Raw genomic sequence first — 15,087 nt, forward strand, 5'->3', positions numbered from 1 at the left:
CCTGTAGTGTGTTATATAGGTTTTTGTTCACATTGTTTGTGATAGGGGCTAAGGGGCAGGATATCTCTCAGCGGTTGACCAATCAAAACAGGGCCGGCCAACTAACCAATCAGAGCAGACTGGGCTCTGGTTTCAGACAGAGGGTTAAAAGAGGTGCAGCACACCTTTCACACGTATGAACAAAATAAATACCTTTCTGAACATTAACGCATGTAAACATTTCACAGTGGACGCACAAAATATAAATATGGAACCTGAAAATGAGCATAATAGGGCCCCTTTAATGTAAAGACAAAATCATCATTGTATCTTCCATGGCCCAGTGTGTGAGAACTTTAATACAATTATTCCCCTCAAATAGTGTGTGCAGCCACTTATTTTTCAGGGTTTATTAAAAAGCCTGATACGCCCAAAGTTACATATGGTTGTTATAGTAGCCATAGACTGAACTATAACCACAAACATTGTATGAGTTCTACTTCCTCCATCAATTTTTCCACTGAAGGAACAGTTAGCTCTAACTTAACAAATCATTTTTGAAAGAGCTTGAGCCTAATAATATTAAGTTGCTCCTTTAAGGTTTTTTTCTTATTAACTCTTGTTGACCTGGTTGAAGGTAACAACTTCATTTGAATGTAAAAAAACACATCCCCCACATCTAGGACTTCCTGAATAACTTGCGATGTATAAATTGTAGAGCTCGCTACGTGTGCATTTGTGAGTAGCAGCCACAAGTCTGGTCAGAGCGGTGCTACCCCACGTTGCTTTGGGGATTAATAGGCTCAGTTCAGTACGCTGTACCAGCCTGACGCCTGGTACTGAAGTCTGTACTTTCCTTACTCTACACAATCTGCCGTGAGGTCACCCTGTCAGGCCTCACTTTCTGGTTTCATGCCTTCACTTCCCCTCTGATGTGCCTTTTTCTCTCTGTGTCTCGTTTTATTTCTGTATGTCTCCCCCTCTTTCAGTTTCTAATCCTTTTCAATTCTCAAGATTCAGCCACAGTGTAATGAAAGTCTCAGGCTCCTTTGGACAATACAACATACATTATACTCTAAAAAGAAGAAATAATATAGTTTAAGACAAACAGTGCAAGTGAAATGAAAGAATAAGTCAAATGTATACATCTTAATAATATGTATGAAAAACAGCCTCTGCTGTGTGAGAGGTTTTGGTGAAAATGTCTCACTTCTTTCTGAACCACATGTTTATGGAGTTCTACTCCCCCTGGTGGTGAATGAGTTAACTGTCACATTTTGTAACAACCACTTTATCTGCTTACCTCTTATGTAATTCCTTACCCGATACAACCAAAAGTGACTGGGTGTTTTTCGTACTTTCAAATGTATTCAAAGATTCGGTCAGATTAAATGATGAAGCATATAACTCGGCTAATTGTTACCCCATATGAATGTGTGTTTATATTTTTCCACTCAGGGGTGAACTGTGAGATCAATGAAGACGACTGTGCCAGCAACCCCTGTGAGTACGGAGAGTGCCACGATGGAATTAACGAGTTCAAATGTGTGTGCGCCCCAGGATACACAGGTATGTTTTGTTAAATACCTAGTAAAGTCACTCTGAAAACAGACTAACATTTAGGATGTAACTTTATTGATATAGCAGGATGCCATTACTGAGATCAAACTGTACCTCGCTGCATTGCTTTAAAAGATACCTAAAAAAGTAATGTGACCACCTTGTGAGGCCTGGTTTTCATATTCACATCAGTGTTTTAAAGTAAAGTATATGTTGTTCTGTATATTGATAATGTGTTTTATATAAAATTGTGATTTTAAACCTTATTTAGGTAGAGGCTTTAAATAAGCCCAATGGGTTTTTTGCCTCTTCACTGCTCTGTTATCTGTTATGTTGGTGTATTATTACATTCTGCAAAACCAAAAACCAAACCAATAATGAAGAACTATTTCCCTCTTTCTAATAGGACTTAAATGTGATGTGGAGATTAACGAGTGTATCTCAAACCCTTGTATGAGTGGGGGGACCTGCGTGGACAAGGTCAACGGGTTCCACTGCCTGTGCCCCCCCAGCACCCACGGCCCCCTGTGCCTCTCTGGGACAGACCACTGTGCTCCTCAGCCCTGTGCGCATGGAGAGTGTGTTGAACAACAACACGGGTACGTAAACCTGGTTAACTTCCATCTGTCCTTATCTTATCCAGAGATGGCAAAAGTACTTCCTTTACTCAAGTAGAAGTACAGATACTTGTGTTTAAAAATACTCTGGTAGAAGTACTGACTAAACTTCTTTACTCAAGTAAAAGTAAAGAAGTATGGGCTTCGAAATGTACTTAAGTAAAAAGTACCCATAACTAGCAGCTGTTTTAAAGAGTACCTGACCCTTTATATTAATAGAACAATAATGTCATTGTTAGCTAATGAATGTTTCCATGCTGAACAACGGCAAAATGAGAAAGTTCTCATTGGTCCCTCTTCTTTAGAGAAGACCAGGAAATGATGGATACACGGATCGTGTTAAAATCAATAGGCACGCAATGACTCTAAATAATAATGATCATGCCACCAAACACACATTCAAACTAAAGGAACCAGCCTGTTTGGAAAATGTAAGAAGTAGAAAGTAAAAAGTCGTCAGAAAAATAAGTAAAGTACTGATACCAGAAAAATGTACTTAAAGGTAGGGTATGTAAGTTTGAGAAACCGGCTCGAGATACACTTTTTGTTATATTCCATGGAATGCTCTTAACATCCCGATAGCAATGAATATCTGAAGTGCTTTGACAAAAAATCCATAAAAAAATGTCATCTGTGGAAGCCGTGGTACTGTAATAACTGGATGGCCTGATGGACCTGCCTGTCAGCCTTCCATCTGTGCACAAACTTATCTCGTGCCCTCATTGGTCATGTGCGCGTTCGTGTGTGTTGGAGGAGGGGCTCTATAAGGAAGTGGCAGATTTTCTCCGGTTGTGTATTTTCAAATTCTAACGATCTCGAGCCGGTTTCTCAAACTTACAATACCCTACCTTTAAGTACAGTGACGAAGTATTTGTACTCCACTACTTCCCACCTCTGATCTTATCTAACGCTTGAACATGATTAAGAGATTGGGCAATCCCTGATCAAAAATAAGTTATAAAAGAAGGTCAACACTTACAAGGACGTGTAAATAAGTTAGAGCACTGTTTAAAGTGTTTTCCAATGTGCAAATAAAAATAAACAATAGCAGCATCAAGCCGAGCAGCAACTCAAAGTGAAAACCAGTAACAGTTTAGAATAGCTTAGTATCGCATTCAGACAGGTTGTGCAATTACATGGGCCAACACATACCAGTTATTTAGAGGAATTTAAAAGTTCAATAGACAAAACAGTTGGGCCAACAGCCAATTAATTCTTCACATTTTGTTATATTTCAATGGGACTTCCCTTTACTCTTTTTAGTCGTTGAGACATGTTTTAACACTTTTCTTTCAAAATGTACCTCTGCAAAACCTTTAATATGCATTATCGGCACAACGATGTGTATACAACAATATAATCCAATGAATAGCCTCAAAAAGATGCTGGTAGCTTCTGTTATTATTACTATGAAGTAATGTCTTGCCATTGTCTTATTTAAAGGTACCATTGTGAGTGTGAAGCTGGCTGGGTGGGAGAACACTGTGAGCAGGAAAAGGACGAGTGCCAGCCAAATCCGTGCCATAACGATGGCTCCTGTGTGGACAGACATAACGGCTTCACGTGCATGTGCCACTCTGGATTCAGAGGTAATCCCTTATAATAATACATTTCTGCATTTCATTTTCTTTAAACTTGGCAATCAAGAGAGGATACAGCACTGAATTCTAAAATGAAAAAATGTAAACCCCCACTCCTCTCTCATAAGGTAATAACTGTGAGAAGAACATAGATGAATGTGCATCCGGGCCCTGTAAGAACCAAGGCGTTTGTATCGATGGAGTCAACAGTTATTCCTGCCAATGTAGTCCGCCATTCACAGGTTAGTGACATCACATTCCCACCATATCAGCATCCAATAGCATGCTTTGCAAACTGAATAAAGCAAAGATTCCTTTTTATCCATCCTTACAATGTGTGCTATGTCAAACTAGGCAAACAATGTGAGGTGGAACAGGATCCCTGCTCCTCTAAGCCTTGTGAGAGGGGAGGAGTGTGTACTCCATCTGCAGACTACTCCTCGTACACCTGTAAATGTGCCGCTGGCTGGGAAGGTATGTGTGCATTGCCAAATACTCTGTGTCTATTTGTCTGCCTAGTTGAGTTATATGGACGTGAGATACAGTCTAGGTCTTATATTATGTATTACTGCTACAACAATGCTGTACTAATATTTGGTTTGCTTGCTCCCGATTGTGTAGGTACACGCTGCAAGGAGGATGTGAATGAATGCAAAATGAACCCGTGCAAAAATGGCGGTAACTGCGTGAACAACCAGGGCAGCTACACGTGTAAATGTCTCCCGGGATACAGCGGACACAACTGTCAGACAGACATTGACGACTGCTCACCAAGTGAGTTTTGCGTTACGTTCTAGTGGCTGCATACCCCGTATGAAAGCTGCCCCTCTGCATTTATTACGATTCCTATGTTATATTCTTTACTTACTGAAGATTGGAAATATCCTAATCCCCAGTGCGCTGTGAGACAGAGAGTTACAAATGGTTGTTAGCACAACGCCTGATTTCAAAATGTCTCAGATAAACAAGCTTGTTAAAATAAGGGCATGTGCTTTTGTATATATTTTTAAGCCAAACTCTTGCTATACAATATATAGAATATACATAATAAGTTGGAATACATTATACAAATGCGCAAAGTAGTTATTGTTTTTCAGATATCAATACGTACGAATTGTAAAGGGTTATTGAAAGGAGAAAACAGAGTGGAGTCTGGTTTAAAAAAAGGAAGCAAAGGCTATTTAAAATAAATAGTTGGTCATTCAAAGCCTCTGCTCCCTCCTTCTTCCCTCTGTAGGCCCGTGCCTGAATGGAGGCTCTTGTGTGGACGATGTGGGGAGTTTCTATTGTGACTGCCATGCGGGCTTTGAGGGGGAGCGCTGTCAGACCGAGGTGGACGAGTGCGACAGTCAGCCCTGCAGGAACGGGGCCATCTGCCGGGACTACGTCAACAGCTTTGTGTGCGAGTGCCGACCGGGCTTTGATGGAATCTTGTGTGAACACAACATCCTTGAATGTACTGAGAGGTGAGCCATTCATCCGAAGCCGGATCCATAATGCTTGCATTTCCATGCTTAAATGTTCTCATTTTTGGCAATGAAGTCTTTGTGGATGGCATCTACTGTATCTCCTGCAATGAGCAGATAGATGAATGATACAATCAAATGTCCAAATTAAGGAATAGAAAACTTGAGGTTGAATATTAAGATTATTCTAGATGTGTCTCATGACTGGCTGGTGGAAAAACCAAACATAAATAATGTTTCAAAACAAGCCTGATTTTACAGGGGAATCAGCCAAAATCAGCAGATGTTGTGTTTCATTAGGCTGTGTGGCTTTCATTTTAAATATCTCTCAGCACTCAAGAAAATCAATAGTCACTTTTTTTCCTCCTTCCCACCAGTTCCTGTCTGAATAATGGGACATGCATTGATGACATCAACAAATTCTCCTGCCGATGCCGCCCTGGCTTTTACGGGACGTTCTGTGAGTTCGAGCAGAATGAGTGCAACTCTCAGCCGTGTAAGAATGGAGGCACCTGCACCGATGGCCTGGGAACATACCGCTGCACCTGCCCCGTGGAATACAGTGGGCAGAACTGCCAGGTAAAGAGTCCCTGCTAGTGAACAGAGTGGATCAGCAGGTCATGTGTGTTCTTAGCGGTTTAATATTTGCTCACATTTAAAGGTCACCTATTATGAAAAATGCACTTTGTCATGTCTTTTCTACATCAACATGTGTCCCCTCTGTGTAAAGAGATTCTGAAAGTTTCAGGAAAAAAGATTCGCTCTCTTTTTGTCCTGATCCATTTATATAAAAACCTGTCTGAAAATGAGCTGATCAGATTTTGACCACTTTGTGATGTCATAACGATTCTTTGGCTTGTGTAACCATTAGCCAATCACCAACCAAGGTAACACCCGCCCACCTTATCACCTGAATCTCCTCCTAGAGCACCATTGTGTTCTTTTTAACCAAATATCTCAGAGGGGCGTGGGGAGGGGCTCCTTATTTTCATCTAAAGTAACGGGCCGTCTCCACGGCAGCGTTAAAAAATCTTGAAACGCTTCTGCCCATTCACTTTGAATGGGGTGACGTCACTTTTTTTCGCTTTCGCCGAAATGCATTGTGGGCAGGCGAGCGGAGATTCTCAGGATTTTCAAGATCCAAAGTTGAACAATGTTCAACTTTTGAAGCTGAGGAGGAAGCGTCAGCCAATCAAATGCCGTGTACGCAAATCTGACAGTTCAAGCTCTAGCCAATCAAACGGCGTGTATGCTGGGAGAGACAGACCGCAGGTCATTTCCTCATATTCCAAAACATGGAGGAGAAATTAGCGGTAGCGAATCAATCACCCGGTGCTTTATGACCAGACCTACCGGGATATAAACCGGAGGAGCCAGGCATGGAGGGAGGTGGCAGAGACAGTGGTATGTTTTCGCCTGTTTTGGGGAGTTTATATCCAGTTTACTTCGGGCTTTTTGGCTTCATATGTCGCGGATGGGAGATTCATGTGATTGGTTGATCGCAAAAAAATCCCCAAGCCTCAGATACGCCCACCTCCAAGATTTTTTTAACGCTGCCGTGGAGACAGCCCGTAACAGACAGAGAATCAGCACTTTTGAAACAGAGGGGATTATGGGATGCTACAATGCATGATCTGTTTGGTATTTCGAGGCAAACACTCCAGAGACATGTTTTGTATATATCTGATACCTATAATATATTGATTAAAAACAGTATAATAGGGGACTTTTAAGGAAAACAAAGTACCTGCACAGATTGTAGAGCTCTTTTTTGACATATTTGTGATAAGTCTATCTTAACGTACAGTATCTAACTCAAGAAGGTGGATAGATTGGTTGCAGTTCTTTCTATCTGTGTAACATTTATAATCAACTGTAACGCTTTCCTTTTGTTTGTCGTTTGCAGAACATGGTGAACCTTTGCAACCAGGTGCGCTGTCGTAACGGCGGCACCTGCTCACAGATATCCAAGACCTGGACCTGCCACTGTCAGATGGGATGGACTGGACTCTACTGCGATGTCCCCAACATGTCCTGCCAGGACTTTGCTGCCAGGAATGGTGAGGGACTAATTTAATGTAGTAGATATCTCAACGACCAACAACACCTTTTAAATCATTAGGATAAGAGCAGATATCATCCCTAATCCAGTAATAATGAATCTTTGTGAGATATAGACATCAGCAAAGTAAATGTGCACAGTTTTTCACTGTAACTGTACAGCAACTATCACATTCTTTGCTCACTATATGCCGCTCCTTTCTCACATTTCTGTAGGTTTTGAACTTGAAAATGTGTGTAAGAACGCCGGGCTGTGTGTGAATGTGGGTAACTCTCACCGGTGTCAGTGCCAGCCAGGATACACGGGCAGTTACTGTGCAGAGATGGTGGATGAGTGCCAACCAAACCCTTGTCGGAACGGAGCTACGTGCACGGACTACCAGGGCACATATCAGTGCATAGTAAGTACACTCTCAATTGTCTGTGTGTAGATGTGTTTTTGGTTTTTAACACCCATCTAGCACCACTATTACACCGGTTTTATACCCATATAACAATGTTATAGACCCTAGTTACACCAATGTAACAGCAATATTACACCGTTATTACAATGTTATTACTCCCTTATTACACCCATGTTATACCATCATTACACCTGTACTACACCCATATTATAACCACGATACACACATGATGAACTTTTACCAAGCCCATATTGCACTGTTATTAAACCAGTATTATACCCATGTAACACCAATATTTCACCCATATTACACTGTTACTACAATGTTATTACACCCATTTGATTGGGTATCCCCAAGCACACAATGAGCTTATCTCTGTCTCTTGTTTCTCGCTCCAGTGTAAACCAGGCTACCAGGGCGTGAACTGTCAGTATGATGTTGATGAATGCCATTCTCGAACCTGCCTGCACGGAGGAACATGCATCAACCTCGTCAATCGCTTCACCTGCGCCTGCCCACGTGGAACGCATGGTAAGTGTGTTATAAGAACTAGCTGGTAGTTTTAAGCCTCTTACACACCAAACTGACACCAAAGAACACCAAAGAACACGTCCCGACGGAACGTCGCCTCACGTCGCCTCACGTCGCCTCACGTCGCCTCACGTCGCCTCACGTCTCCTCACGTCGCCTCACGTCGCCTCACGTCGCCTCACGTCGCCTCACGTCGCCTCACGTTGCCTCACGTCTCCTGCGTTTTGGCCATGTTTCGCACTGGAACACACCGCAAAGACTTCAGCTGACGGCCAAGAAGCACGTACGAACTGTGCATGCGTGAGTGGCAATAACTCTCCTTACCAGCAGGCGGCGGTAGTGTTTATTCGTCATTCAAAAGAGGCAACAACCGGAAGACAGACTGCGTGATAACCGAGAGAAGAAGAACAGACTGCGTGATACAAACAAACGACAAATAGCGTGTCCGTTCCATTTTCACTCTACAGCGAGAAGCTCATGGGGCTTTCCCGAACCTGTGTCGAGAGCTGGAGTTAAATTAAATCTCAGATTTGCCTTCTTAATAGTTTGTTTAGGTCCCTCACTTCCGTTTCGGTTCTCATGCACTGATTCGCTAAGCTGAACAGCCAATCAGAGTGATTTCTTTGGCCTACGGCCTCGAATCGGCGGCGGAAGGTGTCGGCACGGCCGAAAAGACACGACGGTGCAGTACACACCATATGAGTAGGGCGACACGACGCTCATCGACGGCCCGACATCTATCGACATCTGTTGACGCCGATAATCGGCTCGGTGTGTAAGAGGCTTTAGGGAGAGTTCCTGAAGTGCCTCTGCTTTGGCATACCATTCAAAGTATGAGGTCCACGAGTGAGAGCAGTTTAACCATTTATTTAGTTCTTCACATGCAGTAGACCATCTTTGTAGATGGTGAAGGTGATAGTGATGATTTTAAGGCTAAAACATAAAACACAAAATAGAAATCAAGAAGGGCTACAACGCTCTGGTACAACAATCAAACATTGCTTTGCAGGATAAGGATAAGCCACAAATAAAAATAAAGCCATCAAAATATGCATCAATGTTCAGCATGTGAAGATGGCACATGGGGATCAGCCAGCTGCTGCAGACACGGGAGAGAGTCTGAGCACTGCTGATTACAGGCCTTAAGTAGCATCAGGTGTGGCCTGGTAGGTGGAGGCTAAGCCCCGCCTCCACAAGACCAAAAAAAGGCAGGGGGATTTACTACAGTGTATAATAAATATACACACACACACAGTCACAGGATGATTAATACTGTCCCTTTAAACATCCACAAAGCAGCTTTTCTGGGCTACACACAGTCATATCCGTCTGTTCTCTGATCTGTAGGGTACCTGTGTGAAGTGAACGTGGACGACTGTGCTCTCAAGCCTGACTCCTTTGAACCTCGCTGTCTGAATGGAGGACAGTGTGTGGACGGTGTGGGCCGCTACACATGCTCCTGCCCTGCAGGATTCGTTGGAGAGCACTGCGAGGGGGATCTCAATGAATGCCTTTCTACGCCCTGCCACGCCCCCGGCAGCCTGGACTGTGTGCAGCTGGTCAATGACTACCAGTGTCGCTGTCGCCTTGGATACACAGGTAAATTACCAAAAAGCAGCTTGTCTTGTAATGTTGTATGAAAGACAAATCAGCAAGTCATCAGTGTGTTGGGGTTTTAGTAATTATGCAAAGTGTTTTCAGTTTACTTCATTATTTTTTATTTTTCAGGTCGTCATTGTGAGTCCATGGTGGATCTTTGTCTGTCGAAGCCGTGCCACAACGGCGCCATCTGCTCTATGAACATGAGCTCAGGACATGGCTACACCTGCTCCTGTGTTCCCGTAAGTATCAGAAGAGGACACATTTTTCAATCCTTTCTCCTCTTTTATGCTAGCTTCTATTAATTTCTCAGTTAAAACAGGCTTTAGTGTTACGGACCGTCCACACAGCAGCGTTAAAAAATCTTGAAACGCTTCTGCCCATTCACTTTGAATGGGGTGACGTCATTTGCCTCACTTTTCGCCGAACTGCATTGTGGGCAGGCGAGCGGAGATTTTCAGGATTTTCAGGATTCAAAGTTGAGCAATGTTCAACTTTTGAAGCTGAGGTGGAAGCGTCAGCCAATCAAATCCCGTGTATGCAAATCTGACAGTTCAAGCGCTAGCCAATCAAACGGCGTGTATGCTGGGAGAGACATACCGCAGGTCATTTCCTCATATTCCAAAAAATGGAGGAGAAATTAGCGGTAGGGAATCACCCGGTGCTTTATGACCAGTCCCTATTTACCTACCGGGATATAAACCGGAGGAGCCAGGCATGGAGGGAGGTGGCAGAGACAGTGGTATGTTTTCGCCTGTTTGGGGAGTTTATATCCAGTTTACTTCAAACTTTTTTGCTTCGTATGTCGGGGGGCGGGAGATTCATGTGATTGGTTGTTGGTGCCTTGCTCGCAAAAAATCCCCAAGCTTCAGATACGCCCACCTCCAAGATTTTTTTTAACGCTGCTGTGTGGACGGTCCGTTAGGCTACACTTTTGTTTAAACTGCATGCCATGTGAATACAGAAAAGTTGACACTGGAAACTAAATGCAGAGCGCTTAAATAAAGAGTGCCATGATGTGAGAAAAATAAATATTTACTTTGACAGAGAAAAGACATTCTTCCAATTTGAAGATATTTTTCTATTAGTCTATTGGATACGAAACGTCCCTCCAGTGGATATCAACTCTGGTTAATAGGAATCATGGCTTACCTGCTTTATGTGTTCACCTATTTTATCTATTTCATTAATCTGTCTTCTCATAATTTGTATTAAGATATACTGAGTGACTTCAGAAGATAATAGAAGTACACCGGTGGCTGACAGTACTACCTCAAAGTTTTCCTTTCTTTTGTTCTTAGACTAAAATCTCTTTGCACAATGTCCTTGTTTTTCTCTCCACTAACTTCTTGCTCCCTTTCTTATTCTCACGCTTGCTTCAGAGGGCCACACCATGGCTCAGGTATAGTAGACAAGCAGCAGATTCATAGGAGAACCTAGATCTATAGAATAGTAGTTATAATCGTTTTTATATTAAAATAACAGTTGTATTGGCCCTTTGCAAATGTATATATTACGAGCACTCTTGAATAACATGTTGTGTTTTTTAGGGCTTCACTGGGTTCAACTGTGGCGAAATGGAGGGCCACAGTTGTACAAAGCAACGTTGCCAGAATGGTGGGCGTTGTGTCGAGTCACCCGGGGTCCCCCTGCGCTGCGAGTGCCAGGCCGGATTCAGCGGAACCCATTGTGAGAAAGAACAGAGGTGTCCATGGACCTGCCAGAACGGAGGAACCTGCATCAAAGACCCAACCAACCCATACCATTACAAATGCCAGTGTCCAATGTACGTCACTGGACAATACTGCGAGAACAAACCACTCGTAACACGCACACCAATCTGCCCCTATCCGGAGTGTGCGGGGCATCGAGGGGATAGCGTGTGTGACGGTCATTGTAACAACCATGAATGTCAGTGGGACGGAGGTGACTGCTCACTCAACTGGCCGCAGCCTTGGGAAAACTGCACCGCCAGTATTCCCTGCTGGGATCTCTTCAAGAATGGAAATTGTGAGAAGGCGTGCAACAACGCCGGGTGCCTCTTTGACGGCTTTGATTGCATGGAAACCACACCTACCTGCAAGTACGTGACCCTATATATTTAATTTTTTCAGAAGATATCTTTATCATAGATTGTGCATAGATTATGTATCATTTACACAAGTTTTACATTGATCATCATGGTTTCCAAACATGATGAAACAATGTCCCAAAAAGGGCAAATTGAAATATGTACATACACATACATTGTCCTAATATACACACGAACATACACAGGAAATAAAATATGAATAAAATAATACATAAAGTCATTAATGCCCTCCCCCCAAAATAACTCCGCCATCATTACTTGGCCTAGGAAGAACAGTCCAAAAAATATTGGATATTCTAGGTCCGACATATTGGAGAAATAAAGACCACACCTCGTACAATATACCACTTTTGCCTCCTAGACCAGTATGTAAAATATTCCATGGGTAAAAGGCCAAAGAATATTTTATTTTGCCATTGCTGTTGCTTCAAAAAAAGTCCCAAATACTTTAAAGCCAGATCACCAAACATCATTCTTCTGTCTATTTTCAGGTATGACAAGTACTGTGCAGACCACTTTGGGAACAGCGTCTGTGACAAGAGCTGCCACACGGAGGCCTGCGGCTGGGACGGCCTGGACTGCTCGGCTGACCTTCCCCCTAAAGATGTGTTTGGAACGCTGGTCATCGTGGTCCGCCTGCAGCCCAAGGAGCTGCTCGGAGACCTGAAGGGTTTCCTGCGGTCCCTGGGAGCCGTGCTGCACACCAACCTGCGAGTGAAGCTGGACGATAAGAGGCAGCCGATGGTGTACGCTTACTACTGGGATGTGAACAGACAACATAAACAGCTGGAGAGGAGAAAGAGGGAGCTGGAGAAGGAGGTTATAGGGTAAATATATTCATGATGCTGTAATCACATACTTATTCAGCTATCTTAAAATATCTTTATTGATTTCTCAGTTTTTTTCCACACAAAAGCAAGTGATACAAAGTATGTACATTCGGTTCGAATTCACAAAGTAATGATATTTACAGCCCATGCTGACAAATCAAAATCTCCATTTCCATCCCACCATTTACCCACCCACCACCCACCACCCATTAGCCTATTGAGTTACAGGTTGCAGAGTACATTAACAATACACAAAGAAGAAGAATAATCAGATAGTATTGTTCGTTACTAAATTAGTGCAAGGGGGGAAACAAGAAAACAAGAAAAATAACAGAAATACTTTTCTGAGCTTTCTATTATAACACTGTTTTCACTTCTGATCTGCAGATCTGTGGTGCACCTGGAGCTCGATAACCGTGAATGCGCGAAGACCTCTACCAACTGTTTCAAAGACACTAACGAGACTGCCAGGTTCCTAGCAGCGGCTCACCTCAACTCAGAGTCTAGACTGCCCTACCCTCTGTTGTCTGTAAGCAGTAAGTAGACCTCTCATTTAGAAGTAAACAGAGTTTAACTGGTTTGTTTTAACTAAATTAAATGAAGACAGCAAAACTAATATTTGATTTATGCCCAGGTACAAATCCAATTCCATGTTGTGGGCCACCGATTGAGTGGATCCTGGTCGGAGTGGCAGTGGTTATTATTCTGCTCATCCTGGTGCTGGGGATGCTGGCCGCCAAGAGGAAGCACAAACACGGTCACCTGTGGCTTCCCGATGGCTTCTCGGCCAATAAGAACGACAAAAGGAGAGAGCCTGTCGGTCAGGATGACCTGGACATGAAGTGAGTAAATAAACAGACCAACAGCTTGTGTTAGAGAGTATTCAAATGAAGATTAATGATGACAACTACTGTACGGGAATTCATACCAGAGTGAAATGTAGGGTCTCTCAAATGTGAACAAGTATCTATCACACAGCTGCTTGTTAACAATAATGCTGTTTGATTGTGAAAAAGAGCATAGCTGGAACATTGGATGCATGCTGAGTCTTGAGAATTGTTACTGTTGTTTAAACTTATGTATTTTCTTTTATCTCATATCAGGAACTTCAAGACCCAGGATGGAGCCATGATTGATGGAGGTCAAAGTCAGAGATGGCTGGAAGATGAGGTCCCATCTAAGAAACAAAGAGTAAGTGAATTGAAAAGGGAAATAAAGCTGAGGGATTGGAGTAGTTGAACCTCTTATACTTACTAGAATGAGGGTGTTCTCTGTTGTCTTCACTTTCTTTTAGAGGCAGAGCAGGCCAAATTAGATCACTTAAAGCATAGATGCAAAACATGTACTTGTAGCTTGTCAGGAAGGAGGTTAAACAAACCCTATAAAAAAGACAACAATGGGTCAAACGTAGAGATTGGGGGAGTTCAATTCAATCGGAGAAGAAAGATTAGAAACATTGGGAAAGTCTTTTGATTGATATGAATGTTTCAAGTTCTGTTGCTTTTTATAGACTGAAGACAAACCCCTTGCTGCCCATTGCTATGGATGGAAGTGTTGACCGCAGGGAGTGGACCCTGCAGCATCGCAAGGCTGCGGACATCTCCCTCACCCCCCCTCAGGCCGACCTGGATGCTGACTGTCTGGATGTTAATGTCAAAGGACCTGGTGAGAAAAAGGTTCCTACTGTATAAACCTCCATACCTAATTAATTGAAAGAACTGCTGTGATAATGGACTCCTTTTCCCTCAGATGGCTGCACTCCACTGATGTTGGCAACGCTGCGTAATGGTGGAGGCCCGGACTGCAGCCTGCATGGAGAGGAGGAGGAAGACAGTGGAGGAGATGAACCAGGACCGAGTGTGATTTCAGACCTCATCACTCAGGGTGCATCTCTGATGGCGCAGACAGATCGTACAGGAGAGACGGCGCTCCACCTGGCGGCCCGCTACGCCCGCGCTGATGCTGCTAAGAGACTGCTGGACGCTGGAACTGATCCCAACGTGCACGACAACATGGGCCGAACTCCACTGCATGCTGCTGTGGCGGCGGATGCTCAGGGAGTCTTCCAGGTGAGACCACAGAATCAGTTATAAACTTGGAAGTTATTCTGCATCACTGCGGGCTGTCGTGATCTCATGCGTCTGTGTCTTCTCTCTCAGATTTTGATCCGTAATCGTGCAACAGAACTGGATTCCAGGATGAATGACGGCACTACTCCACTGGTGCTGGCAGCAAGGCTCGCTGTGGAGGGCATGGTGGAAGAGCTGATCCACTGCCACGCTGACATCAATGCTGTGGACGACCACGGTCAGTGAACCTCTCATATAATCACTCTTCCTGTGTAATGTCTTGATTTTGTATTACAAGT

The 15,087-nt window shown here is 43.4% G+C and overlaps 1 protein-coding gene across 2 annotated transcripts in view; it reads left to right on the forward strand.

The window, feature by feature from the left end:
• notch2 (notch receptor 2) overlaps positions 1–15,087 on the forward strand; it is a 51,477-nt gene that overhangs the window by 32,517 nt on the left and 3,873 nt on the right. The window contains exons 13-33 of one of the 2 annotated variants that reach the window (XM_034146677.1): positions 1,438–1,548; positions 1,946–2,138; positions 3,600–3,745; positions 3,865–3,978; positions 4,091–4,210; positions 4,358–4,510; positions 4,974–5,202; positions 5,580–5,781; positions 7,109–7,262; positions 7,480–7,664; positions 8,066–8,198; positions 9,546–9,797; positions 9,927–10,039; positions 11,348–11,880; positions 12,381–12,716; positions 13,107–13,255; positions 13,354–13,561; positions 13,823–13,910; positions 14,237–14,384; positions 14,469–14,788; positions 14,879–15,026. In XM_034146677.1, coding sequence (XP_034002568.1) covers positions 1,438–1,548; positions 1,946–2,138; positions 3,600–3,745; positions 3,865–3,978; positions 4,091–4,210; positions 4,358–4,510; positions 4,974–5,202; positions 5,580–5,781; positions 7,109–7,262; positions 7,480–7,664; positions 8,066–8,198; positions 9,546–9,797; positions 9,927–10,039; positions 11,348–11,880; positions 12,381–12,716; positions 13,107–13,255; positions 13,354–13,561; positions 13,823–13,910; positions 14,237–14,384; positions 14,469–14,788; positions 14,879–15,026 — 4,035 coding nt within the window. Of the gene's footprint in view, positions 1–1,437; positions 1,549–1,945; positions 2,139–3,599; positions 3,746–3,864; positions 3,979–4,090; positions 4,211–4,357; positions 4,511–4,973; positions 5,203–5,579; positions 5,782–7,108; positions 7,263–7,479; positions 7,665–8,065; positions 8,199–9,545; positions 9,798–9,926; positions 10,040–11,347; positions 11,881–12,380; positions 12,717–13,106; positions 13,256–13,353; positions 13,562–13,822; positions 13,911–14,229; positions 14,385–14,468; positions 14,789–14,878; positions 15,027–15,087 lie in introns of those variants that run through there. The other variant, XR_004557180.1, reaches the window with a different exon arrangement.

The sequence above is a fragment of the Trematomus bernacchii genome, unplaced genomic scaffold, assembly GCF_902827165.1.
Source record: "Trematomus bernacchii unplaced genomic scaffold, fTreBer1.1, whole genome shotgun sequence".
NCBI lineage: Eukaryota > Metazoa > Chordata > Actinopteri > Perciformes > Nototheniidae > Trematomus > Trematomus bernacchii.